The 25812-nt window shown below is 44.0% G+C and overlaps 1 protein-coding gene across 1 annotated transcript in view; it reads right to left on the bottom strand.

Moving 5' to 3' along the window:
• The window catches only part of LOC150002246 (putative maltase-glucoamylase 2), a 69980-nt gene that overhangs the window by 16609 nt on the left and 27559 nt on the right, over positions 1 to 25812 (bottom strand). The window contains exons 16-31 of the mRNA XM_090286907.1: positions 21253 to 21424; positions 20609 to 20725; positions 17510 to 17664; positions 17286 to 17370; positions 16422 to 16478; positions 15814 to 15938; positions 14774 to 14957; positions 9134 to 9289; positions 7848 to 7985; positions 7716 to 7772; positions 5660 to 5814; positions 4607 to 4775; positions 3626 to 3722; positions 3069 to 3181; positions 2511 to 2636; positions 790 to 918 (exon numbers count right to left, since the gene is read on the bottom strand). Coding sequence (XP_090143033.1) covers positions 790 to 918; positions 2511 to 2636; positions 3069 to 3181; positions 3626 to 3722; positions 4607 to 4775; positions 5660 to 5814; positions 7716 to 7772; positions 7848 to 7985; positions 9134 to 9289; positions 14774 to 14957; positions 15814 to 15938; positions 16422 to 16478; positions 17286 to 17370; positions 17510 to 17664; positions 20609 to 20725; positions 21253 to 21424 — 2035 coding nt within the window. The remainder of the gene's footprint in view (positions 1 to 789; positions 919 to 2510; positions 2637 to 3068; positions 3182 to 3625; positions 3723 to 4606; positions 4776 to 5659; positions 5815 to 7715; positions 7773 to 7847; positions 7986 to 9133; positions 9290 to 14773; positions 14958 to 15813; positions 15939 to 16421; positions 16479 to 17285; positions 17371 to 17509; positions 17665 to 20608; positions 20726 to 21252; positions 21425 to 25812) is intronic.

Here is a 25812-nt window from a genome sequence, read left to right as displayed (position 1 = left end):
AATATTCCTTAAGAACATGAAACTTTTTTCTTATATTCTGTGGTCAGACTTGTTCATCTTAAGTGGCCTTTCCATTAACCCAATCCCTTACTTGTTCCAATTACTTTCTATAAGTATCTATTTCACAGCTGTCATATAAATCATCACTACCCGAAATTATGTTTTTAATGTTTATTGGCTGTAACCCTCCAATAAAATATGGTCCCTATAAATACTTGAATCAATGAACGAACAAAAAGTCAGCAACTAATGCCCCAATATACTGAAGCTAGAAGGGGGGACCACTTGCAGGTAACCACTTCTGTGTTTAACTTACAGTGTAAAATAATAAGTTGGTCTTCTGGATCTTCACTAGGTTGTTTGTGAGTTTCACGAAGGAGACATAAGTCCCCTGAGCCTCACCATGGCTGAGTGATGACAAAACTTAGGTTTGGGAAACCCATTCGGTAAAGATGAGACTAAGATACAGTTATTCCAAGGCATTGTCTGAAACAGTAAGACTTTTTTGGGGTGTATTTGGTGTTTTAGCCCACAGTTCTTCTAACTCTGCCAAGGGAAGAGGAATAATAAATTCCACTCGGTCATGAAAAATAAAGATTGTAAGTATTTTTTAATAGCCCTCTTTATTTGTTCTTTTTCTCCTTTGTTTGATTTTTTCAAACTTAAAAATGTCATTATAGCCCTGCAGGAAGTTGTCCTGTACTCTCCAAATCATCTCCCTCGATGGTACTAGTTTTAACTTAGAGACGCAGAAACAGAAAATCAGACCTACTCTCTGTAAGCACCTACCAGAATGAGGATGAATCGCATGCCATTTTGCTTCATTCGCTCCATCAGGGGACCAAGGTTTTGAAAGCTGGGGCTGAGGGTGAAGTCCAGCTTCCGGTCCATGTAATCTATGTCTACATGTTGAACATCCTACAGGAAGAGGCGAGGAAGGTGTTTGGGGCCCCGCAGCAGTACCCCTCAGGGCACCAAACTGCTCTGCCAGGCCTGCAGTGCGCTGCTTCCTGATCCCCGCCCAGGGCCTTCTGAATTTATCTCATTATTCCAACCAGACGGACTTTTCAATTCGGCTGATTAAAATTGCTACCTGATTCCTGCCTGCAGATCATCTGTTCCCATTCCTTCTGCTTCTACCCCCTCCTCCCCCACTGGAATTCCCTCTCCCTTCCTTCCCTCAATTCATGTCTTTTCACTCTTCAAATTTCAAATTCAGTGAGTCTTCAAAAAAAAAAAAGTGCGAGTTAAATGTCCAAGGGTAGAAAGCAGGACTCCACTGAGAATCAGAAGGTTGTGTATCTGTTTTCTCTTTTCTCCTCCAGTATGCCTGATGGAATTTATTCACACTTAAGAACTACATTATTTTACAGCATTCTAAAATGTACATGAGTATACTATTTCCACCATCCCCATTTGTCTGGATGGTCTTTGAGATGAGAACCTTGCCTCCCCTTTCCTCAGTACAGTATGAACTAACCTAGGTTTCTGCACCTGAAATGTACCCAGTTCAGGATTGTTGAATGATAGCTACAGTGGTTAATACTCTGTTGGAAAAAAAAAAAAAAAAAAAGAGATGCTTCTCTTAAGCCTGAAGGTGATCATCACCCATATTGTCTTAAGACTCTAAGTAAAACTTGTTGGTTGGAGCAGAGGCATGTGCATAAGCCAAAGCTCAGAAAAGAATGTACCAACGTATTGTTAACATTGGTTGCCTTGGGGAGATAGAGCTATGGATTTCTTTCATCTTTTAATTTTCCTATATTTTCTAACTAATGTTTACTAAGTATCTAGTAGATGGTATTTTAAAATAAAAAAAAATGGGCCTGAATGTTTCAAGTTGTCTTTGATGAGACCATTGTCACACTTTATTCTCATCTTCTAATCATTAACTCCAAATCTCAGGAAGTGAGTTAAAAGCAGAGGCAGAAAATGTGTGATGAGAATCTGATCATTAAAAGAGAGAAGGAACATGATACTTGTGCACTTCTGCTCGTTGAGAGCAAATGGCTGCACTTCTGGGGGCTTATCTAGGGCTAGGGTGTCCTGTAAGATATGCATAAATGGGTGCTGGTGTTTAAGTCAAAGTAAAGTCTTGCTTCTAACTACCTTCTTTCATATTGTCACTTTATATCCATCCTCTCCCAAAACAGTCACAGCAATCTCCTAAGATTGTCATAATCTTGACATGACTCTCATTTAGAAGTCCCCAAAGTCATGGCTTAGGACCAACTATGGCCACTGCAGGATATTCCTGGCGAGAGGGAGTCAATCCAATAACCTCCGCTAACTTCTGGAGGATTTATACCCTTCAGTTTCGAACCCTTGATTTATAAGGGTAGCATGAAATAAGTTTAAAGAGCAATGTTTCCACACAGGCCTGGCTCTACAGCTGCATTCTCTTTGTACTGAAGTAGTCATCGGCAATTTCTATGAAGGTATTTTCAATCTATAATAAGTCACGGATTCCCATAACTAGTTAAACCACAGGCTGGGTGAGGGCGTCATACATAAGGAATCTGGGCTGCCAACATTGCATCATACAAATTGGAGATTTCAGTATCACTCTGGTATCCATAGCGACTCAGCTGGAATCCCAAGGCCCAGTACGGAACCATTGCTGGCCGACCAATCAACTAGAATAAAAAAGAAAAATGGGTCCAGGTAGATTTCTTAGGGAAGGAAAGATAGTTGCCTTACGCTTGAAAGAACGTGAGCACTTCTGCTGAGTATTGTCTGGTCTAAGAGGCCTCATTCAAGTAAAATAAGGAAGTCAAATAAATGTGGAACAACCATGGGGATACAGAATGATGGAAAGTCTCCCTATATTCTAGAGCTTCTGCTCTATAAAACCTGAAAATTCAGTGGTTATTATTGATTTTTAGCAAATAAGAGACATACGGGATATCAATGCACTTCAATAGTTCCTTAACGCTGAAACCCTACCCTCAGAAAAGACAGTGATAATGTAGTAGGGACACCCCCAAATTGACCTTTCTCAATGCTAAGAATGTGACAGTCCCCGATAAGCATTAGATGGTTTGTTAATGAATAGGATGACCTCTGACCTCTGTGTATTGTTGGGTAACAAGCTCAGGGGTTGGCCCCAAAACCACATAAAAGTCCAAAATCCCTCCTGTTGTGCGGTATGTCAGGGCAGGAGTGGGCTGGAATGTTGCCTCTGTTGGGAAAAAAAAAGCGGGGGAGGAGCATCCTAGGAACTATAAGTTACCCAGACAGGGAATCTGTCCTAATATTTGCTATTTTCACTTTCTACCATTATGCCAGCTCCTCTAGAAAGTCTTCTCCATGCAGTGGAATCAGAGATGGATTTTCAGGTACCCCAAACATAATCTCACTCTCAACATTTTCTAATGTTCCGTGAAAGGGAATTGAAATTGAAATGTCACAGTAAAATAAAGGTTATACGAAAGTAGGGACCATGTTTAGTCAAAACTTTACTTCTGATACCTGGACTAGAGATCTTAATAAATCACGAATGAATAAATGAATGAATGAAAGGTCAGGTTATGTGCCCATTTCCCTCCTTGGCCCTGAATTTCCTATTTCTATTGATATTCCAGATTCCAATAAAGGGGACCCAGGACAGGTGCCTTCGGCTTACCCATGGCGTTGCTGTTGAGCAGAAGCACTCCGTGGGCACTGCCGTCCTCCTCCAGCGCCATGTAGTAGGGGTGGACGCCATAGGAATTCTTCTTGTACTGGGGGAGTCATGAGGAAAGTAGATGAGGAACAAAAAGAGAAAATCCAAAAAATCCTTTCCACCTCATAACCCAAACAGCCACCTCCTGCTCAACACTGAGGACTGAGCACACTGTCATGTCCTCAGGAAGCCTTCCTTGACCCTCCCTTCCACCCCACGTGAACAGTCAGGTGCCATCACCCTCCAGGCCTCCTTGTTTACTATTGCATAATTCTGTCATCACACTGACTACAGTGCTATCATTATATCTGCGTCTTGCTCAGGAGCCTATAAGCCTTGGGAGAACAAAGACTGTTCTGTTAAATTAGACAGTGACTTATTAAATAAGACTGTCTTATGCTATGTGTGCATGACACATAGAATACATTAAATAAAAGTTTATAAAATAAAATTCATAGTCTACATGGAATATATATATATGTTTATATATATATATATATTCCAAAAGACATTTATGAACAGAAGAACATTATATAACATGTGGCCTATTTCATTTGAGAGCAAAATTTATCAACATAAGCTAAAGTTGGTGAATAGGGTACCATATATGAATTAAAATAAATTTATACAGAGTGCCCTGGTTGAGTGGCTCAGCTGGTTGGAGCGTCCTTCCATACACCAAAAAGTTGTGGGTTCAATTCCCAGTCAGGGCACATACCTAGGTTGTGGGTTCTCTTCCCAGTTAGATTGTGTACAGGAGGCAACCGATTGCTATTTCTCTCTCACATCAATGTCTCTCTTTCTCTCTCTCTCTCTGCCTCCTCCTTCTCCTCCTCTCTAAAATCAGTAAACATATCCTCAAGGGAGGATTAAAATAATAATAATAATAAATACATTTACAAAGAGAAAAACTGATTGATAATCTTATTCTTCTGGGCTTACCGCTGGTGGCTCATCTCGAGCAAACATTCCCCACGTGTTCCAGCTAATGTTCCTCCTGAAAGTTGTGTGCTCAGTTTCCCCAAAGCCATAGATGTTCTGAGAGGGGAGGCGAGTAGAAATGGAAAGGAACCTGTCGTTGAAGGTGAAGCCAGGGAGCTGAGAATCCCAACTGCAACACAAAGGCACACCTTCAGGCTTAGCTGCGCACAGGCCAGAGCAGACAGCAAATACGGTTAAAATGTCTAGCTGACTCCAAAGCCTCCTGAGTGAGCACACGCCTGGATCCAGGCTTCAATACCGTGAACTGACCCAGGTCCTAAGAATGGCCATGACTCACTACCAAGCTTCTGTGTTTGCATTTTTATTCTGTGGTGGGCACAACTGACAGCTTCTTTTCTGATTTAGGGACTCTTGAGTCTCCCTCATCTCTGTTCTTGTTCTCATTGCCAAAGTGCTTGTTACCAAAGAAGTCCGCAGACAAAAAGTCAGACACGTCATCAGAGAGAGCCAGAGTCTGTCCATGTGTGTGCATAAAGGTGACAGTTTCTCTTAGGATGGGGAGCTTCAGCCCCAGGCAGTACCCAGACCTTCAGGTCAGACCATTCAGCGGCAGGAGGGGATGAGAGGTGACAATTCCTTTTATGCTTAACATTGTGAAAAGGCTGTAACTATAGTGTCTGTGGAAGCAAAGACTCTAAGATCCCATTTCTCTCTCCTCAGTGACCTTCGCCCCTCCCTCCTGACTCTTCTGTTGTTTCTGTATGAGGCACATAGTGTTCTGTTCTACTTAATAAGAACAATGAGTAGAATGTGTCTTCTTCTTTTTATGAAATCAAGTGAACACTTAGTCTGTTTAAATGCTTGATTGATTAATTTTCCTTGTTGAGTTAATGACTAATAGAAAATGAAATCCCCATTGAAGTGGGGGGAAATAGATATTTTCTCTGTTTAGAAAAACAAACACACACACAGTCTCTAAGGTTAACCTGTCACTTGCATTAATTAGAACCATGCTAGAATCCCTCTAATTAGAACCAAATAAATAGTGCTTACATCACAGTGGCAGAGTTTTTTCGTTGAATCCGGATCCCAAAAGGATTACTTTGAATCCTGACATCATACAGTCGATTTTCGGGAGAGCCAATAGGAGAGGGAGGGGTGTTCAGAGGCACTGGGACCTCGTACCTTTTATTAGTGGGATCATAGATCTGACAAGGAGAGAGAAGGAGACTTTCTGATGGAAACTCAAACCTAACGGCCCTCAGGCCCACTCCCACAATTCAGTTCCCATCAAGATGCATCAGCTATCCCAAAGCAACGAGACGTGAGGCCTGCCCACGCACTATGCCCAACACAAATCCTGAACAGCAAAAATGCCTCAGTGATGCCCATTCAAAGCCTGGGAGGGCATTTTCTCTAAAGAATTTGTCATTCAAGGGTATAGAATCTCATAGAATGCATGCATGTGTTTCTCAGTGCAGCATGTGAACAGGTATGTGCATGTAACTGTGTAAGACTGTATGTAAACATGTGTGTGTGTTGGCAAGTAGAGAACTGAGCTTTCACATAAACTCTGAAGTATTCTTACTAGTTGAGCCTCCAGATGTTGCTCAGCTTTCCATCCCTAAGATCGCTCCTTTGTGCCTGCCACTCACGCCCCCCCCACTGACCAGGCCTGCTGTGTGGGCAAAATGAGAGGAGGGCAATGTGTCATGCAAGGTTGGGTCATGTTACCATCATACCATCGTGGGAGATCATCCTTTTCCTCAAAATAGTATTAGTCCACAGATTACGCTCAGGACCCATTTTGTCAAAAGCCTTGCTTCTCAAAATTGTTTCTCAGACCAAAAGCAGCAATATTATCTGGGAGACTGTTAGGAAGGCAGGCACTCAGGCCCCACCCCCAAACTTTCTTAATCAGAATGGTCATTTCCACAAGATCCCTAGGGTGGTTCCTCCCACATTAAAATGTGAAAAGCAGTGTCTAGAGCAGCGGTTCTCAACCTGGGGGTCGCGAGCCCTTTGGGGGTCGAACGACCCTTTCACAGGGGTCGTCTAAGACCATCGGAAAACACATATATAATTACATATTGTCTTTGTGATTAATCACTATGCTTTAATTATGTTCAATTTGTAACAATGAAAATACATCCTGCACATCAGATATTTACATTATGATTCATAACCATAGCAAAATTACAGTTATGAAGTAGCAACGAAAATGATTTTATGGTTGGGGGTCCCCACAACATGAGGAACTGTATTAAAGGGCTGCGGCATCAGGAGGGTTGAGAACCACTGCTCTAGAGCAAGCTGCCCAGGGTGGTACCCACTACCCACGTGTGGCTATGAAGCTCTTGAAATGTGCCAGTCCGACCTGAGGCTCACTGCCAATGCAAAATACACACCAGGTTTTGAAGACTCGCTATGATCCTAAGATTCTAAAGTATCTCCATCATTGTACTTGGATTACACGAGGAAATGAAGACATTTTAGCACAGTGGTCACATCAAATGCTATTCCAAGCAATTTCACCTGAATTTTTTCAAATGCATTTTTAAAAACCTGGTTATTAGGAAACATACGTGGCCCCCAGTGATTTCTATGTGAGCAGAGTGGTGCTTCTCCAAGCATGGCCCCGTTAAGTGCAGCATCAGCTTCATGTGGGAACTTGTTAGAAATGCAGATTCTTGGGCAGGAAACCCTGGGCATGAGGCCCAGCACTCTGAGTGTGGACAAGATCTGCAGGCGATTCCAATGCATGTTAAGTTGGAGCATCAACTGCTGCTGAAGCAACTGTCATGTTGGAAGTGAGCGGATGCCACTCATATGAGCTCACCTGAGCAGACACATTTTTCTCGGGGCCAAGGAGTGATTCTTTGAGGATCTTTCTGATGTAGAGGACTCACCATTGCAGGAAACTGACAATCCTAGAGACCCAAGGCCACCGCTTGGCTCTGCTGTCTCCTAACTTCCTGTCCTTCATTGACCTCTCTGGGCCTCAGCGCCCTCATCTCTAAAACAAGGGGTCTGGACTAAAAGACGTTGCAATGACTTCCATCCTTAAGAGTTCCCCATTGAGGACCAGCGCCGGCAACCCGGGGGTTACCTTGAACTGCAGCATGCTTTCCGTGTGGTAGGTCACGCTGAGCCTAAGGAAGCCGATCTCTGCAGAGAGGGGGTCAGAGGCTGCGGCGGCCGTGGGCCCAGGGGGCATGTCCCATGGAGACGGTGGTGGCGCCGCTGTGCTTGGGGACGCGGAGGCCGTCAGATGGGTCAGGTCCATGCTGATGCCAGTGGGCGAGTACTGAATGTTACTGGCCGCATATTTAGGGATCGTGTCGTAGAAACAGGAGGGCACACCGGGAACAGTTGTGTGCTGGAACGAGAGGAGGAGTTCTCTCGGTCAGCTTGTAACACCACACTCTGAGGCTCTAGGTACCAAAGAAGTTGGGTTACACGGACTGTCTCCAACACCACGCCCGTTATTATGGGTTGAATTATATTCCCCCCAAAAGATGTTCAGTCCTAACCCCTGGTACCTTATTTGGATGGATATAGGGTCTTGGCAGATGACCTAGTTAAATGAGGTCATTAGAGTGGGTGTAATCCAATATGACTGGTGTCCTTATTAAATAGGGAAATTTAGACGCAGAGACAGACATGCACCCAGGGAAAGAACACCACGTAGCAATGATGGCAGAGATTGAGACGATGTTTTTATAAACCAAGGGACACCTCGGATTGCCAGGAAACCATGAGAAACTAGGAGAGAGACATGGGACGGATTCTCCCTCACAGCCCTCGCAAGGAGCCCACCCGGCTGACACTTTGATTTTGAACTTGTAGCTCTCTAAACACTGAGATGATATATTTTTGTAGTTTTCCATCACCCAGTTTGGGGATCTTCATTATGGCAGCTCTAGCAAATGAATACATCCATTTAACAAAAGCACACACACACACACACCTCCTATAACAGGTGAGCAATGGAGAGTCAGCAGGAAACTTGATCTGGAGACTGGATGGAATCCCAAGGAACATTCTCTTCCCAGCCTCCCAAAGCTATGCCACTTTGCCATGGGATAGTTACCCCCACTGTGACATTGAGGAAATCACTTATTGTCTCTGGCTTCCATTTTCTCTATTTTTCAAATGGAGAGGAAGACTCATACCTTACCTTCTTGCCTGGACTCTAATGGATGGGGGGGGGGGGGGAAATCACTTACACTACTCAATGCACAATGTATTATTGTTATGGTAAAAATAAAAGTGGGGTTTAAAATAAGGTGGCTAGAGGAAAGAGAAAGCCAGAGCGGCGAGTTTCTTCTGATTCAGGCTATGTGAGGTAAACACTGAACACCTGTCACTCAGAGTTCACAAAAGCACACGTCTGTCGGTGCGATATTGTTTTCTTAAGAATGAGTCCCGTTCAACCCAGCCATGTTCGGAAAGCGTGCCTCATTCCTCACAGGGCAGGTTTTACAAACTTCCTGCTCCCTGGGACAATCTGCTCCCCATCCTTACCTCCCAAAGGCACCCCCGCTGCTCACACTTCTCCTGGGAGGCGGTGGGCTCGTCCGGGTAGCAGTTGAACTTCTCCAGGTCGTAGACTTGAAGTTTCCACTCAATGCAGAATTCTTGTCCGAGGACCAGTCCCTTGAGATCGGTGATTTTTACCACCTTAGGAAAGAGAAAGGAGGCCATGGTGACAAACGAGGAGAGGGAAAGACACCCGGATAATGTCCTTCCCTGCTGGTCCAGAAGTCAGGGCTGGGGGAGTTCGCTGCGCGTGCAATCCCATTTGGCCACGGGATAGCTGGGATATTACTGTTTCTCCTCTGGGGCTCTTGACGTTGCTGTCGGGAAAATCCATCTGGGTCATTCCTGACCGTTCTCACCTCATGCAGTCACTGCAGAACACTGAATGGGAAGACCTTCAATCATGTAATGGAGTGCGATCACAGGCAGGGCTGGCATCGTTAGGCGATTGCCTTCTGATCATGAGGACAGTTATAACAACAGCTAAGTTTTATTGAGCGTGTATATGGGCCGGACACACTGTGATAACTCTATGCATTCACTCTATTAATGCTACAGCCATCCCATACTGCGGAAAGTATGGCTGCCTCCAATTTGCAAAGTAGAAAACTGAGGGTCACAGAGGCTTAATGCTTTGCCCAAGGCCTCACAGCTAAGGGATGGCAGAGCTAGGATTGGAATCCCACTCAGCCTAACTCTAGAAACCAAGCTTCTGTACTTCGCTATATGTGTTGTCTAAATAGAAGGGGCTGCCTGAGAAATTGTGAATTTCCCAGCACTTGAAATACTAAACTAACAACTGGAATCTTTTGTCCGAGATTATCATGTAAGAGAGTCATTCAATAAGGACAAAACCAACTACCCCTTTTGTTTTATTTAACTTTCATTTTCTCTAATGATATAAAAATTGCTTAAAACACTAAGAAAGAATATCAACTGTGTCTCAAAGAAAGTCCTTAACTTAAATGAGAGGGCAGATAGGTAAATACCCTCCAGAACTAGGCTGATGTATTAAATAATATATCATAGTTTGAGCCTTGGCCATTTAGCTTAGTTGGTTAGAGCATCGTCCCGATACACCAAGGTTGCAGGTTCAATCCCTGGTCAGAGCACATACAAGAATCAACCAATGAATGTATAAATAATTGGAATAATAAACTGGCAAAACAATAAATCAATGTCTGTCTGTTTTTCTGTCTCTCCTCCCTTTACTCTCGCTCTAAAATCAATAAAAAATAAAATAAAAATAATATAGTTTGAATAATGTATCAAACTATATCACATGTGGGATCAGCATGTCTAGTTTTAAATTTTCTCAGAGAAGAAATGCCTTCTCTCAGGGTCCTGCTCAAAGGACTTTTTTCGGAGTCCCATTGACGCGAAGTGCAGGGGTCCGCGTTTAGCAGGCACATGTATGTCCCGCTCCCTGCCCGCGTGTGGTAGATTTCCCAGCATGCCAGTTTTCTCTGTGCTCGTCTAACTTCAGTCGAGCAAGGGAGAGCTGCCTGTCAGAATCCCAGGCCAGGGCTTTCGGCAAGGGCCCCGCATGACGGCAGGGCGGAACGGTCACCCACCTTCGTTGATGCGCTGTAGCTATAGTTTAAAATGGAGTGGGAAGCATTACTACAGACAGAAAAATCAGCAGGTGGCTTGTCCACGCCCAAGATTGTGATGTCGGTAAACGTGAGGTTGTCAAGGTTCGTATAATTTTTAGTTGTCATAGTTGCCCGTAGACGGTTCTGGGGAACAAGAAAAAGTCCATTTAGAGAACATGTACCTCAGACTCTAACTGCGCCCAAACATCACTCGGAGATCGAAATTACGGCCTTTCTCTCTGAGGTTCTAAATGGTGCCGCATGCTTATCCCAGGGAACTTGTTAACCCAGACTCTTAACGGTCCTCGATCTTATAGAAATATTCCATGCTCGCTTTGGTTCACTGGTTATTTATTGATTCTATTACTCAGAAAATATGTTCATTGCATCATGGAATTTTCAAGCAGATAAGATGGATATTAACAAAGCAAACAAAAATACACAGGAAACCCACGGCACACAAAAGTATAGACAGGCACATACACATACACACGAAACAGTGCCCAAACAAGTTTTCTTTTTATTTTAATGATAATGTGGATAAGAGCAAACTGTATAAATGCATACGAAATGCATACGATGTGCCAGGCACCATGCTAAGTATTTTCCATGTATTATCTCATTCCATTCTCACAGCAAACTCTGAGGTTGAAGCTATAATGATCTTCATTTTTCAGATGAGGAGACTGAAGCCCAGAGAAATTAGATAAATTATTTGGGGACCCATAGTTCAAATGTGACCAAGTTGAGCTACCACAGAGAAGGTGGAGTCAAAGACTAAAGAAAAAAAGGGACCACTTGGATGTTTGAAAAGACGAGGCATGCCCTGACCAGAGTGGCTCAGTTGGGTTGAGCATCATTCCACAAAGTGCAAGGTCACTGGTTCAATTCCTGGTCAGGGCACATGCCTGGGTGGTAGGCCAGGTCCCTGATTGGGGAGTGTGAAAGACAACCGATCAAAGTTTCTCTCTCACGCAATGTTTCTCCCCCCTTCTTTCTCCCTCCCTTCCCCTCTCTCTAAAAAATAAATAAATGCAATCTTTAAAAAATAAAATACTAAATAAAAAGACGAGGCACACCCAAAAGATGACCAATTTCTGCAAAGCAGTGAAAAAAGGATAGCCTTTGCACAGATGGTACTGGGGGCAACTGGATGTACATAGGAAAAAACTTGAACCTTAACCTAAATTTCATTTCTAATATAAAAATTATATACATTGTATAATTGTATAACTCAAAATAGATCATGGACTTAAGTGTAAAAAGGTCAAACTATACATTTTGGGGGTAAAAATAGGAGAAAATATTCAAGCTCTAGGGCTAGGAAGAGTTCTTACACTGGCCACCAAAAAGCATGATCCACAAAAGAAAAAAAAGATAAACCAGACCCAAGAAATTTAAAACTGTTTACTCTGTGAAAGACCTTCTTAAGATGATGAAAAGCTATGTCTACAGACTGATAGAAAATATTTACAAACAATAAATCCAACAACAGAATGGTTTCCAGAATATTTTAAAGAATCTCTCAAAACTGAACAGAAAAATGAGGCAAACAATCCAGTTAGAAAACGGGCCAAAGAACTGGATAGACATTTTACCCAAGAGAATATACAAATGGCAAATAGGCCCATGAAAAGATGGTCAACATCTTAGGCATTAGAGAGGTCCGAATTGAAACCACAGTGAGATAGCACTACAGCCTTATGAGAATCGCTAAAATAAAATTTAAAAATCATGACATCAGGTGCTGGCTATGATGCACAGAAACTGGATCACACATATATTGGTGGTGTGCATGAAAAATGGATCCACCACCCTGAAAGCGTTTGCCACTTTCTTATAAAACTAAACATGCACTTACTGTAGAACCCAGCATGGGCACTGCCAGGCATTTATTGCAGAGAAAGGAAAGCCTATGTTCGCACAAAAAGCTGTCCGAAACGTTCACAGCAGCTTTATTCGCAATAGCCCCTGATAGAAGCAGCCCAGATGCTCTGCAGTAAGTGAACAGTTAAACAAAAGCTGGACATCTATGTTTTGGAAAGCTACTCACCAATGAAAAGAACTGTGGATACACAACAAGGTGCATGAATATTGAGGAATTACATTGAGTGAAAAAAGCCCCATCTCCAAGGCTATGTGTTGTAGGATTCCATCTAGATAAGAATCTTGAAAGGACAAAATTGTAGAAATGGCAGACAGAACAGAGGTTGCCAGGGGCTAAGAAAGGGGGAGAGGGAGGAGCAAGTAGGCCTGACTCTGAAAGGGCAATATGGCCCTGGCTGCTGTGGCTCAGTGGATTGAGCGTCTGCTTGTGAACCAAAGTGTCGCTGGTTCAATTCCCAGTCAGGGCACATGAGTAGGTTGCACGTCAGGTCCCCAGTTGGGGGCACGAGTGAGAGGCAACCACACAGTGATGTTTCTCTCTCTCTCTCTCTCTTTCTCCTTTCCTCTCTCTCTAAAAATAAAAATAAATAAATAAACAAACAAATAAGTACATAAATACTTTTTTTTAAAGGGCAAGGTGGGGGATCTCTATGGCGATGGAAACGTTCTATATCTTGAGAGCACTGATGTCAATATCCTTGTTGCAAAATTGTGCTATGGTTTTATAAGATGCTACCATTGGCGGAAGCTGGGTGAAGAGTAAAAGAGATCTCTCTGTATTATCTCTTACAACTACACGGGGCTCTATAGGCACCTCAAAATAAAAAGTATAATTGAAAAAACAATATAAACTTAAAGAAAAGAAATAAGGGAGAAAGAGCCCCATAAAAGGAACCTCTGCCCCTACACAATCAGACGTCTAAGAAAACCAGGTGAGCATTCTCCCACCCTCTGCCCAACTAACTGCCTTTCTTCCTCTTAGTCCCCGTGGGAAATGCAGACGATGCAAGCTATGCTCTGTATCTCTCAGCCCCTCAAACCACCACCTCGTACCTGGGCCCAAGGCCAAGGTTAAGGGCTGGGAAGAGAGGTCCTTATAGAAGGACTTCAAACAGGCAGTGCTCACTGACCAGCCCCCACCCACTCCACGCATGGCACACACACCTGCACCCCTCGCCAAACAAGGGCACATCTTGGAGGCCAGGACTCACCACGTAAAACTCAGAGTCAATGAATTTTTTCCAGGAAAAAAAAGAACAAAAACGAAACCAAAGGAGCTGCTCCCCAAACTCACACTGAAGGCTTACAGACATATCTCTAACACGGGATACAGACTTTCATTCATCATTCACCCTTTCTGGGACCACTGGAGCAGGGCCCTGCCCCACGACTAAGCTTCTGTGGCAAACCCCAAACTCAAAAGCGGTCACGGAAGAGCATGTACCCTGTATGTTCCTCCAAACCAGTACTTACAGAGGCGACTGAAAACTCATAGAGAATGTAATTCTTCTGAGTGACAGCATCTGAAAGAGAGAGAGGAGTCCCCGTTATATGGGAAGAAGAGGGGCTTCTCTTCGGTGGGAATACTGTTGCCACCCGCTCCTTCTTAGCCACAGTTTACCCGGTTTTGTCACGCCTCCATCGAGGCTTCCTGGCCCCCAGTCACCACTCCATCCTTCGACTTCCCGTGGCCCCATGAAGTACTATTTTGCTGGCATTTAAAACATTCGGCTCCCATTAGAGTGACCCACGCCCACAATGTAGCTATCCTGCCGCATCAAGGGTTCCTCAGGTGCATGTCTACGTTTTACTTATCTTTGCATCCCCTGCAAACAGTGTAATCAATACTAAATGCCCAATAAATATTAACCAATGCTAATTTTGTGCAAGGCAGGATTTGTACATAATCACGCCACGCAAATTAGATACTTCCCCTCAATAGTAACCAACAGAGCATTTTGCACAACTACTAGAAAAATGTATTATTAGGTATTAATAACGTTACCCAGAGGAGAGAATAATTAATTCCCATAATAGCTGTTGCTTGGATAGAGTCAATAACAGACCTGCTGACCCCCTGAAGTCTATTTTAATGCCTTGTGCTAGGCCAGCCAAACCTCGAAATAAATTGATTCTAAGCTACAGAAGTAAGCACGGAGGAGAGCAGCACCAGGGCTGTCCCGGGCAGCCTGCAATGACCGATCTCACGGAGCAGCGCCGTGATGACTAGCAATCTACCTGCAGACAGGCCGTCATCCCAGTACATCTCCCCCTTCGCTTCTCGCTTGTAGTCCAAGGCGATAAGGAGTCCCAGGGAATTCTTCCGACTGTGAAAGAGCCAGTCTCAGTTTCAGAGAATGAAGAAGAGACAGAACTATGTTATATCAGCCCCCTTCATGCCCGTCGGACAGATCATCTCAGAGTCTGTTCTGGAAACTGAGTAGATAATGACCTTGTACGGAAATGTGGGAGCTGGGAGTGGGTGGACGGCAGAGGTCAGTAGGAAGTGAGCATAGGAAGAATCGTCAAAGGAAATGGTTCCTGCTGAGAACTGAATCTGTGATAACACTAGCAATTAAATTAGCACTATCAGGTGCTTACCATGTGTCAGGAACTCTTCTAAGGGTCTTATATACATTAAATCCTTGGTATTACTCCATTAAATCCTTAGAATAACTCTAAAAGTCAAACAATCATCATCCTCAGTTTACAAATAATAAGCAGAGATACAGAGAGTAAGCTGCCATCGTAACATATCTGGTATGTTGCAGAATTGGGGCTTTACCCCAAACTCTCTGACTCTTGACCTTGAAGCTATGTTGACTTTATCTCCTACTTAACTTGCATTCTCTTCTGTCTAAGGGAATCTCCCGGAGGACAATTTTTGTCCATTAAAAAAAAACAATCCTCATGCACAATCAGTTGACCCTTCTTGTAATTTGATTCAATCCATAAATGAAAGACTATGGAGATATAAAGGAACAGAGGCAACGTTTACCCCCTGCTAAGTGAATTCTAAGATGCCAATTCTGGGTCAACCTTGGAAGGTGGGGGAGGAGAACCCCTGACTGCAGATGTTTTCTCTGAGTTTACCCACGTTCAGTCCCTATATTAGCCTTTCCCACAATGCCCCACCTCTTGGAGTACGAGAGCAGTCACACCTTAGAAGAGTAAGGAGCTTACCTGGCCTCTGTGTTAGTGTCTGGCTGCTGGGTGGGAAATATGTAGCCCCCTCGGAGGTGAAGTCCTATCCTGTCAGGGGGGAGTGTCATCTGTACCAACTGCTTCCTCCATTCGATGGCTACTCCCTAACCCACAAAGGAAAGCAGATCAGATCATTGGCTGTTTGGGCTAGAAGGGACCTTGGAAATCTTCCCGTTTAGCTATCTCACTTTAAATAAGAGAAAACCAGACCTCCCCCCACAGTGAAGGGACTTGTCCAAGGCATATAGGTAGTAAGTAGACAGCAAAGCTGAGATTCCACCCCCTCTTATTCCCTGCTATGACACCGTGTTGTGATTCTCTAGGCTATCACAGCGAAGTTCAATTTCTGGTCCTGATCGCAGCACAACGGTGAGGCTGACATAATGAAAGTTCCCGTCAACCTACCCCAGTTATTCAAATTATTCCATCGTACCTTTGGAACGGCCTCCCCCATGGAAAAGTACCCACAGTCAGCTAGAGGTCAGACCTTGCATTATGGCCCTCCCCCAAGCTCCCCCACTGCTGCCGCCTTAGAACAGTTCTCTGCTAGAGGCAGGTCTCTGGGCCAAGTGCGCCCCTTCACTTACTGTCTCGTAGTCGTACCAGGTGGCATCTGGTATGTACGCCTTCACTTGGTCCACACCCTAGGGGAACAACAGTGATGAGCGGCGTTAGCGTACCCCTTTGCACCTCCCTCCACGTGGGGATCCACGTGCTCCCCTAACAGTCCTTCCCTGCTGCCAGTAAAAACACAGACGCTCAGAGAGGTCGAGCCGTACCAGAAATTATTTTGCTTTCAGGCTCCTGGACTGTCTAAGAGAAGCAGAGGAAGTTCGTTTGCTGAGTTACTGGGGTAATCGGACGGGTGGGAGGAGACTGAGAGGGAGGGCCCTCCAGTAGGGCCACTGGCTGGGTGGCTGGACCTGCCACGATACGGTGTGGCAAACACGTCAGTTCCAAGGCCTCTGACATGAGTACATTGGGAATCTTTCACGTTTCCAAGGTCATCAGCACACTCCTGATCCCGCCCCTCTCACCCCCACTTTTCCTCACTCACACCTGCCCCAAGTCACACCACGGACCCTGCAGTAGCTCTCCTCCCTCCCTCCCTGCTCCTCTCCCCACCTCTTCTGTCCTGTTAACCCCAATATCACATCCTCTTGGGTCAGAGAGAAACATGGGCAGATGGCCAGCCCAAGGCCCTTGCCGAGGCCATGCTTAAGGACACGGGCATTAACGTCACCTTGCAAAACGGAAATGTTTTGCTTGGTGAGGCGGTGGGACCAGGAGTTACTGTTTTTCTAATTTCCAAGCTTCCCTAAGCTTTCTCTCCTCTATATTCATGTTTATATTTAAACGCAGCCCAAGACACACAAGCTGCAGTTTATTCAGCTCTCGAGCCCCGAGGACAAGTGTGATGTCTCACCCCACTGCTTAGATTATAAACATACTTCATGTAAAACCGGCGTGATGAGGAGCCCCGGCCCCCATAAGAACTGCTCGTGCACATCCCAAGTAGCTGGGTCCTGGTAGAACCTGGAAGAGAGAAGGCAGGCGAAGCCTCCGATACAGTTGCTCATCGTATGGCAACAAGGTCCTCGTGAACCTTGTCACTACAAATGAGAGAAGTGAAATTCGGATCTGAAAGGATGTCTTTGGAAGTCGGGAAACTCACTCGTGGACCAGGGGTCTGGCTACAGTCTCCCCCAGAGTATGAGCGCGGTAGAACAGGGTGTAGAGATAGGGCAGCAGGGTGTAGCGGATGTTCAGATAATGCCTGGAGGAGTTCAACAGCAGAGAGTCTGTACCAAAGGCAGCGGGATCCTGGTCCTAGAAGGGAACGTAAGCAATTACTAGACACTTCCATCGTATTTTAAAAGTTCCCTTTGATAAGAAGCTGTAGCCAATGAAAGGAACGATGTTCTTGAACTCAAAGATGTCAAAGCATTTCCAGAACTGAAAGGATCTGAGGCCTGCTCCTTCGTTTTGTAGATGAGAAAACCACATGAAAGGTTATCTGACTTTCCCAGCGTAAAACTCTAAGTAAGTGGCAGAGTTTAAATGGGACACATGCCCCTGACATTGGTCTATGGCAGCCTCAGGGTGGTAGAGGAACCTACAGAGATTGCCGACGAGATAAAGGGCCCAGAGGCGGCTCTGCTCCCTCAGAGCTGCTCTGAGGTATTTCATATATTGTGGTTTCTCATCATATGTCATTTGGCAAATAATAAGAACCAGGTCATACTGCTACTGAAAAAGAATTTGAAACCCATTCCCTTAAGCCATGTTTTGCCTAACCACCATGATCTAGAATCCATCTTTTCTTTCCATGCACATTTATGAATTTGAAATTTTATTTATCGACTTCTAAAATTCTATTTTCATTAAAGTTCATATGCGATATATTAGTTTGAGGTGGACAACATAGTGATTCAACATTTATATACAGCATTCCCTCACTTATCACAGGTATTACGTTCCAGACCCCCCCAGAAAGTAGGAACTTCACATTTATCCTACATTCTTAAACCTACATAACTTTAACAACGTACGTATACAGTACCGCAAAATCCCATGAAATAGTGAAAAATCTGCGATAAAAAATTTAATACAATATTTTTAAAAATCCCGCGATACAGTGAGGCCGCGATAAGTGAACCGCGATATAGAGGGACTGCTGTACCTCACAAAGTGACCACCACAGTTAAGTCTAAGAACCATCTGACATCACACAGTTATTCTATTATTGATTCTATTCCCTATACTGTATGTTATATCCCCGTAACTTATTTTATTTTTTATTGTTGATACTGTTATAGATGTCCCCCATTTCCCACCTCCTACCCCATTTCTCCCACCTCTGGGCCTTCACCACATTGTTACCTGTGTCCATGGGCTATACATATATGCATGTATGTCCTTTGGAATTTATGTCTAGTTTTGTGTCTAAATTTTTTTACCATTAAAATTTGTTTTACATTCTCTGTCCCAAAGACAGTAACCTCTATTTGTTCTTCAATACACAAAGTGCAAAGAAATCATATATTTTTTCCTCAGTATGGGTACTCATTTTGTTCATTTTCCTTGTACTTTGAGAAATGCGCATATCATATTTAGATTTGTCATTCTGTACTGTATGACCGGGGCTGAATTTTAGAAAAAGTTATCTGAATTTCTTCCCTTCTCTTGTTCCTTAAGTTGCCCATTCCCTCCTCCAAATGGAACTACTCCATGAGACCACCCTATGCCCCCAAAGTAAGGTTCAGTGAAAACCCCAAGGACAAACACCAAAGAAAACAACACTCCATATCCTACATCACTCTGGTCTCCGACTGAGAAAACTAGAGCCACACTGTCCCCTAGGGTGGCCATGAGCCATGTGAGGCTACTGAACACTTGAACTGTCATTAGTAAAATTGAGGAACTAAACTTTTAATTATATTTAATTGTACTTAATTTAAAATAAGCCTATAAACTAAATCAATGTCAAATATTTTTTTCCATGAAACATGGCTTTATTGTTTTGCTGGGATTACATTTAACTCCAGCTGCTGAAAGTATCGCTTCCAAAGGGAGATGTATTGCAAGCGTAAAATGCACACTGAATTTTGAAGACCTAGTTAGTATAGAAAGAAAAGAATATAAAATAGCTCATTAGTAATATTTTGTAAAAAACAGATGTTGATTTTCAGGATAGATTGAGTTATATAAAATATATGAATAATAATTGCTCCTCTTTCTTTGTGCTTTTAAACTTGCATTTGAACTTCCATAGGTGGCTCTCATTGTCAGCACTAGTTGAGAGGAAAGAAAACCAGCCCTGTATGCGGGCAGCATGAATGACCCACGTACTCTGATTGACGTTAAGTCCTTCCAGGTCACCTCTTCAGGAAGAGCACCCACCCTTCCTGCTCCCAGCCACCTGCTTAAAATTCAGGAGTAGTTCATCTCTTTCAGATCCGTAGGAACAGCCCAGGGATAAAACCCTCTGAAGATCTGACTACAAATCTTTCTCAGGTTAGAGACATGACATTGGACAAAGTCAAGAATGGAAGCTAAAATCATGATCAGTAAGTGACTCAAAGGAGCCTATTAAAAGCTAAGCCACTCAATTAGTAGATTTCTTTGTTAAAAGAAAGGATACCCCACCTGACTTGCTCCTGCCATCACTACAAACATCTCCTTAAGAGGGACTTTGAACCCATTTCAACAGATTTTCCAAAATCATCAACAGTGTGATTCTGGAGAGTAGAGGAGAGAGGCAGGATGAGTCCTGAGAAGTGGTGGGACGTGGTCTCCCATGCCATTCATAGAAAGATAAAATGCTGTAACCAGGTGAAAAAAAGGGTTCAGATCACTGGCCTGCCCCTCCCTAAATGCTTTCCCCTGGCTCCCCCATATCGAGGAGTGGGTTCCCTTGTACTGATTGAAGTAAAGTATCAGTGAATTCCAACTGCCCCACCTTATACAGGAGGGGACAGAAGTGTGATAGCAGCAGTACAGAAACGTCAACAGCCCTTCGTACCTTTGTTGGTGACTGTCCAACAATAAAACCATTTTATATATATGTGTGTGTGTGTGTGTGTGTGTGTGTGTGTATGTATATATATTATATATTACCCTGGTACCCTGCTTTTAAGGTCTGCCACCCAAAATTTATCCGTTCTGCTCCTGCCATTAGGGCCTACCTGGAGGATTTTCTTCAACCCCCTCTTGGAGAACAAGTAGATTAGATAATTGAAGAAGTTTCTATCACTTCTCCTGGGGACCTTACCCTGAACTCAGGCCCATTGTGGTTCCTCGATAGCGGATAAAATGCCCCAAGCTGCATCCATCTTCTGCAGAGCTCCTCTGTGACGTTTTTGGTATAACCACAGATATTGGCACCGACCTGGAGAATTAGCACACACACAAGCACAGTGGTCAGTGAGAGAGGAGAAAGCATTGACTGTACACCTACATGATTAGGGACAAGAGAATCTCTCATTCCTACCACTCCATGCTTAAAGAGGTGCCAGGCTTTCAGGGCAAATCCCCCAGCCAAATGGGGGAATAACACAAGCGTGCCGCCATGGATCGGTGAAGAGGGGAAGGCTGCCTGTTGTATCAAGCACTCATCCCCAATATCCAGTTCCCAGTTTCACTGATGCTCTGTTGATGTAACTTTTCTGGGATAGTAACACATTGTACTCATGGAGGCTTCTTCCAAATTTCAGAGTTTCCATGGATGACAACCCAGTGATAAAGTGCCGCCATCCTGTCTTCAGAAAGCAGTGCACACCATATACAGACATTGATTTTTCTAATAAGTATCACAGCGAGACATAGGCTGCTTTGCTTTCAGCACCTCAAAGACTGGTACTAGAAAGAATGTCAAAGGACAAAGGTTAAAGCTCCTCGGTTGAGGGTGAAACTCACCATGGGGATGCCAAATAGGTTGAACTCAAGGATACTAGGGAGGGACCATCGGAGATCATCCCAGGTGGCTGCGTTGTCCCCCAGCCAATGAGCAGCAAACTTGCCAGATCCGGCAAAAGTAGAACGGGATAAGATAAAGTTCCTCTTCTTGGGGAAGATATCCTTCAGAGCCCTGAAGAGGAAGACAGTCAACTGAAGGTGAAGGGAGCTGGACTTGCCCATCCCAAAGGCAGCAATAGCTTTCCAACTGAACTGAGAAAAAAGGATCAGGGTATCATGAAGGTGAGCAAACTAAATGAGCCTCTGAAGAGCTTCTTTTTCACTTCTAGATAAGGCTGCGGGCCTCAGATGCGACAGTACAAACCTCGACAGTCCAGCACCCCCAAGGAATCTCTCTGGGCTCCCATCCTCTTGATTATGTTTTCTGCATCACCTTGGATCTGGCTGTCCTCTGGCCCTTTTAGTCAACAATACATTGGAACTATGGGGCCTTGACCCCCAACTTCTCCCTCTAGAAAAAAATGTTCCAATATCCCTGGGTTCCGAGCCTTGCCACCCATTCATAATCCTGTTTAGCATGACACCAGTTCAGGTCAGAACCCTGTACCTGCCATTTGCCTGGGAGGAGATTTCGTATGCCCCCTGGGCTCCTCTGAAGCTTCAGAACCTATGATTGCCATTCCCAGTGTTAGGAAATCTGAACCTGGGCAAACTAATACTAATTAAAATGAGCAAGTCTCAAGAGATGGCATATGTTACTCTTAATGAAGTGAAAAGCAACTAAAATATACAATATTTTTATTGTATTTCATAGAAAATATTACATATCAAGTAAAATTATAGAGAAAATACAGCAAAGGAATGAAAGACAACGAATTTAGAAAGGATGGGGGGTGTGGCGCGGGGTGACATACAGCAAATGTAGGTTATTTTCCTAGTTTTTATTCAAAACACTCTTTTGCCTAGGCCGCTCCCAGCCCTCTCCTTTCCTGAACAGCTCACACCTTCCTTGAGCGTTTGAAAACTGAACGTTATTGCAACGATAGGGTGTGGACACCCGCGGCGCAATCGCCTCTAGCTCTTTGCGGGCAAGCTCTTCTATCTTTCCTTCCAACACACGGTCTAAGACAAGGGTGCCAGCAGGCACTAGGCAGTTCCTGGTGACACCATCACAACAACTGACACTTCCCTTCTTTGGATCCGTACGGATGTCATGGGGAGTCATACACACAGAACCACTAATGAAAAAAAAAGGAAGAAAGGGAGGTAATTCTGAAGCAGAAGACTGGTTTAAGAACATGAAGTGCCCCTTTCTGACAATTTAATGACCAAACAGGCAGGGCTGAACAGAGAGGACTCCCTCTCCAACAGCTGTCCTCATCTCTCCTGGGATAGGGACTAGCCTTTCCTACCGCTGGCCAGAGGGTGTACCGCACCTCACAATCATCAGTCATGAAAGGAACCCATTCAGCGTCCATACAGTGAAACCGAAATAGGAGTGAAGTGAGCTGAGTTTAGGGTTTGTTTAGAGTGAGGCTGTTCTGGAAACACTGATTAGGTAACAGTCTGGGTTTTTTTTTTTCCAGCTTGGAGGAAAACATTTGCTCAGACATCCCTAAGTCTCTATTTTGCATCCTATTCAGGGTCAGGTGTTGATGTTGTTTCTTTTTGCTTTTAGGCAATAGGAAAGCGAATTTCATTGTCATGGTAGATCGGTAACCACTGTCCCCAAATTTTACTTCCAGCTAAGCTTGAACCAAATATTCATCAGATTTATGACGGAAATTCTCCTGACGGCCAGATCCTACTGAGTGAGAATCTTGTCTGTTTTTTAACCAAGTCTGTCTGATGCCCAAACGCCAAGTTCCACATATCTCTACTGTTCTTTGGGGACTTAGACCTTTTAACTAACAACCATAGCTATTAGAACTTATTAACCAACCCCATCATGACTTTATGGCCCTTTTATCATAGGGGAACTGTAGCAATAAAGCAATTTGAAGCTCTCTTTCCTTCCTCCTGCCCTCCCCGACTCTTTCCTTCTTACCCTGGCCTTTTATCCACTCTCTCCCCGCCTTCCGCTCTCAGACAGAAGCATCTGTGAGCCAAAATAGGTCAGAGCGGAAGGGGTGCGGGAAACATAAATCCCAGACTCTCATTTCAAAGATGAGGGAATTGTCTTACTCATCAGAAAGGTGGAGGAGGGAGAAAGAAGCCGGAAACGAGACGATAAAATCAGAAATGTGTGTCCCTCTCCATGAAGCTTTTCATTTATTGAAATAAAACCTCTTTCATTTACTGGACAAGGACTCTCTCTCACCTGGACAAGCCAGCAAGAGAGTGAGCCCCTCGGACAAAGCAGTGCGGGAAAACAAAAGGGGCGCAGGCCCTGCCTCTAGTTCTCCAGGTCCTATCTGGGCCCATCCTGCCCTTCCGCTTCTCAGGCCAGGCATTTAGTCAACAAAGATGCCTTTAGGACACAGACAATTCCTCAGGCTAAGGATACTCGGGGTGACTGTCCCCTCCAGGAACTCACAGAGCAACAAGAAAGAGGGTGAATAACCCAAAATTATAATACAAGATGTTTGGATATTAAACCTAGTGCAATACAAACAAGGTGAGAAAACTTTTTCCTAGGAGTGTCAGGAAAACATTGGAGGTGAAGTTTTAAAGATAAGTGCATGTCTGCAAAATGGACAGGGCAGGGAAGGGCATCCGGTGCAGAGGAAGAGCAACACCCGTGAAGACGTGGGAGAATAAAATAGCATTTCGATTCAGGAGTCATAAGCAGTTATGTTCACCAGAGCGTAAAATATGAGAAGTAGCAAAGATGAAAGAAAGATACTAAGAAAGGGTTATGTTATGAAGCACCTTACAGGTTTGGCTAGGGTGCCTGGATTTTATGGTATGTAAGATACCAAGGCAAAGGTCATTTTTCAGTGGGAAGATAAGTGAGCATATTTTCACTGGGGAGAGAAATGAGCAGACGTGTGATTCAGAAAGATCACTTCAACAGTGGGAGGGAGTCGTGCTTTTGAAACTTTAACCTACATTCGGTACCTCTAAATATTGTTAAAACTCAGATTCTCATTTCCAAGGTCTAAGGTGAGGACCACGAGGCTACATTTCTAACACGTGTTCAGGTGATGCCAACGTTGCTGGTCCTTGGATCACACTTGGAACAGGAAGAGAAGAGGATAGATGAGCAGGAGATAATGCTGAAGTCAGGGAAGGAAGTCTCGTAGTCACAGAACTCATGTAAGCATCATGTGAGAGTTGATGATGACCTCCAATAAGAAGTGTCAGTGGGGGAAAAAGGAGACAATTATTAAAATGTCTTAGAATCAAAAGGATTGAAGACTGATGGTAAAAGAGGGTGTGATAGAAAGAAATAAGTCATGATACCTAGTAATGATACCTAGTTTCTCACTTCGGAGGCTAGGAGACAGGGATGGTGTTGTTACCTACTGACCAAGACAGGTAATTTAACACAATCAGCCAGGCTGTGGGCATTGGGCAGAAACAGGTAACAGAGGAAGGTGAATGGCATTGGATGGAGGTACAATAAGACATCCAAGTAGAGAATATCAGAAGGTTGTTTTTGATATCTGGGTCTGAAAATCAGGGAATGATCTAAGCTATACATTTATGGAATTATAGATTTTAAAATTATCAAAATAAATTATAGTAAAAACTGAAAAGAAATAAATTACCTTTGCGTTGACAGAGAATGAAGAAAAAGAAGTCTAGGGATTGACCCCTAAGACTTATCAATAGTGAGAGAGAAGATGAAAAAGATCCAGAGGTGGAAAAGAAACAGAGGTCAGGAAGGGGCAGCTGGAAACAGAGCAGGTGCGCCAGGGCAGAGTGGGGTCTCAAACCACAGGAGCCAAGTTTCAGAGGAGTGGTCAGTGATGCCATGCCCCTTAGAGAAGGCAAGTAAAAGGACTGAAAGAAGTTGTATAAGAACACCAAAGTCTCCCTGTTCCTACTCCCTGCCATGGAGTTCTAGAAACACCAAAGCAAAAGGAAATGTAAAGAGAAAAGCTAAGACATTCTTTCCTAAGCCACTTCATCTGTTTTGTACATTTAAATTAAAACCTCCTTAAGCTTAGCCCAGAATTTCTTCTCTCCTAGGTATAATGACTATATTTTACCACTTCCCAAGGAAGGAACTGGGTGGGAGGAGTTTACAGGGAGCTAGTCCTCAATTTACAAAGTCATGAGAAAAAAATTCATGTGACAAGGTCTGAAAAGGACTGAATCCTTTGCAGGAAGCATCTGTCTCCTTGTTAGACTTTCATCCTAAGTGGTGGTGGTGGTACTGGCAGTGGTGGTGGTGGTGGTGGTGATTATGTGGTGGTGGTGATGGTGGTGGTGGTGGTGGTGATGGTAATGATGGTGGTGGTGGTGGTGGTGATGGTAATGATGGTGGTGGTGATGGTGGTGGTGGTGGTGGTGATGGTGAATGGTGGTGGTGGTGGTGATGGTGAATGGTGGTGGTGGTGGTGGTGATGGTGGTGGTGGTGGTGCTGATGGTGGTCGTGATGGTGATGGTAA

Source organism: Furipterus horrens, unplaced genomic scaffold (genome assembly GCF_987537825.1).
Source record: "Furipterus horrens unplaced genomic scaffold, mFurHor1.1.pri manual_scaffold_9, whole genome shotgun sequence".
NCBI classification, from domain to species: Eukaryota; Metazoa; Chordata; class Mammalia; order Chiroptera; family Furipteridae; genus Furipterus; species Furipterus horrens.
Note: the sequence above shows the minus strand (reverse complement) of the source record. Positions and strands in the feature narration are given on the sequence as shown.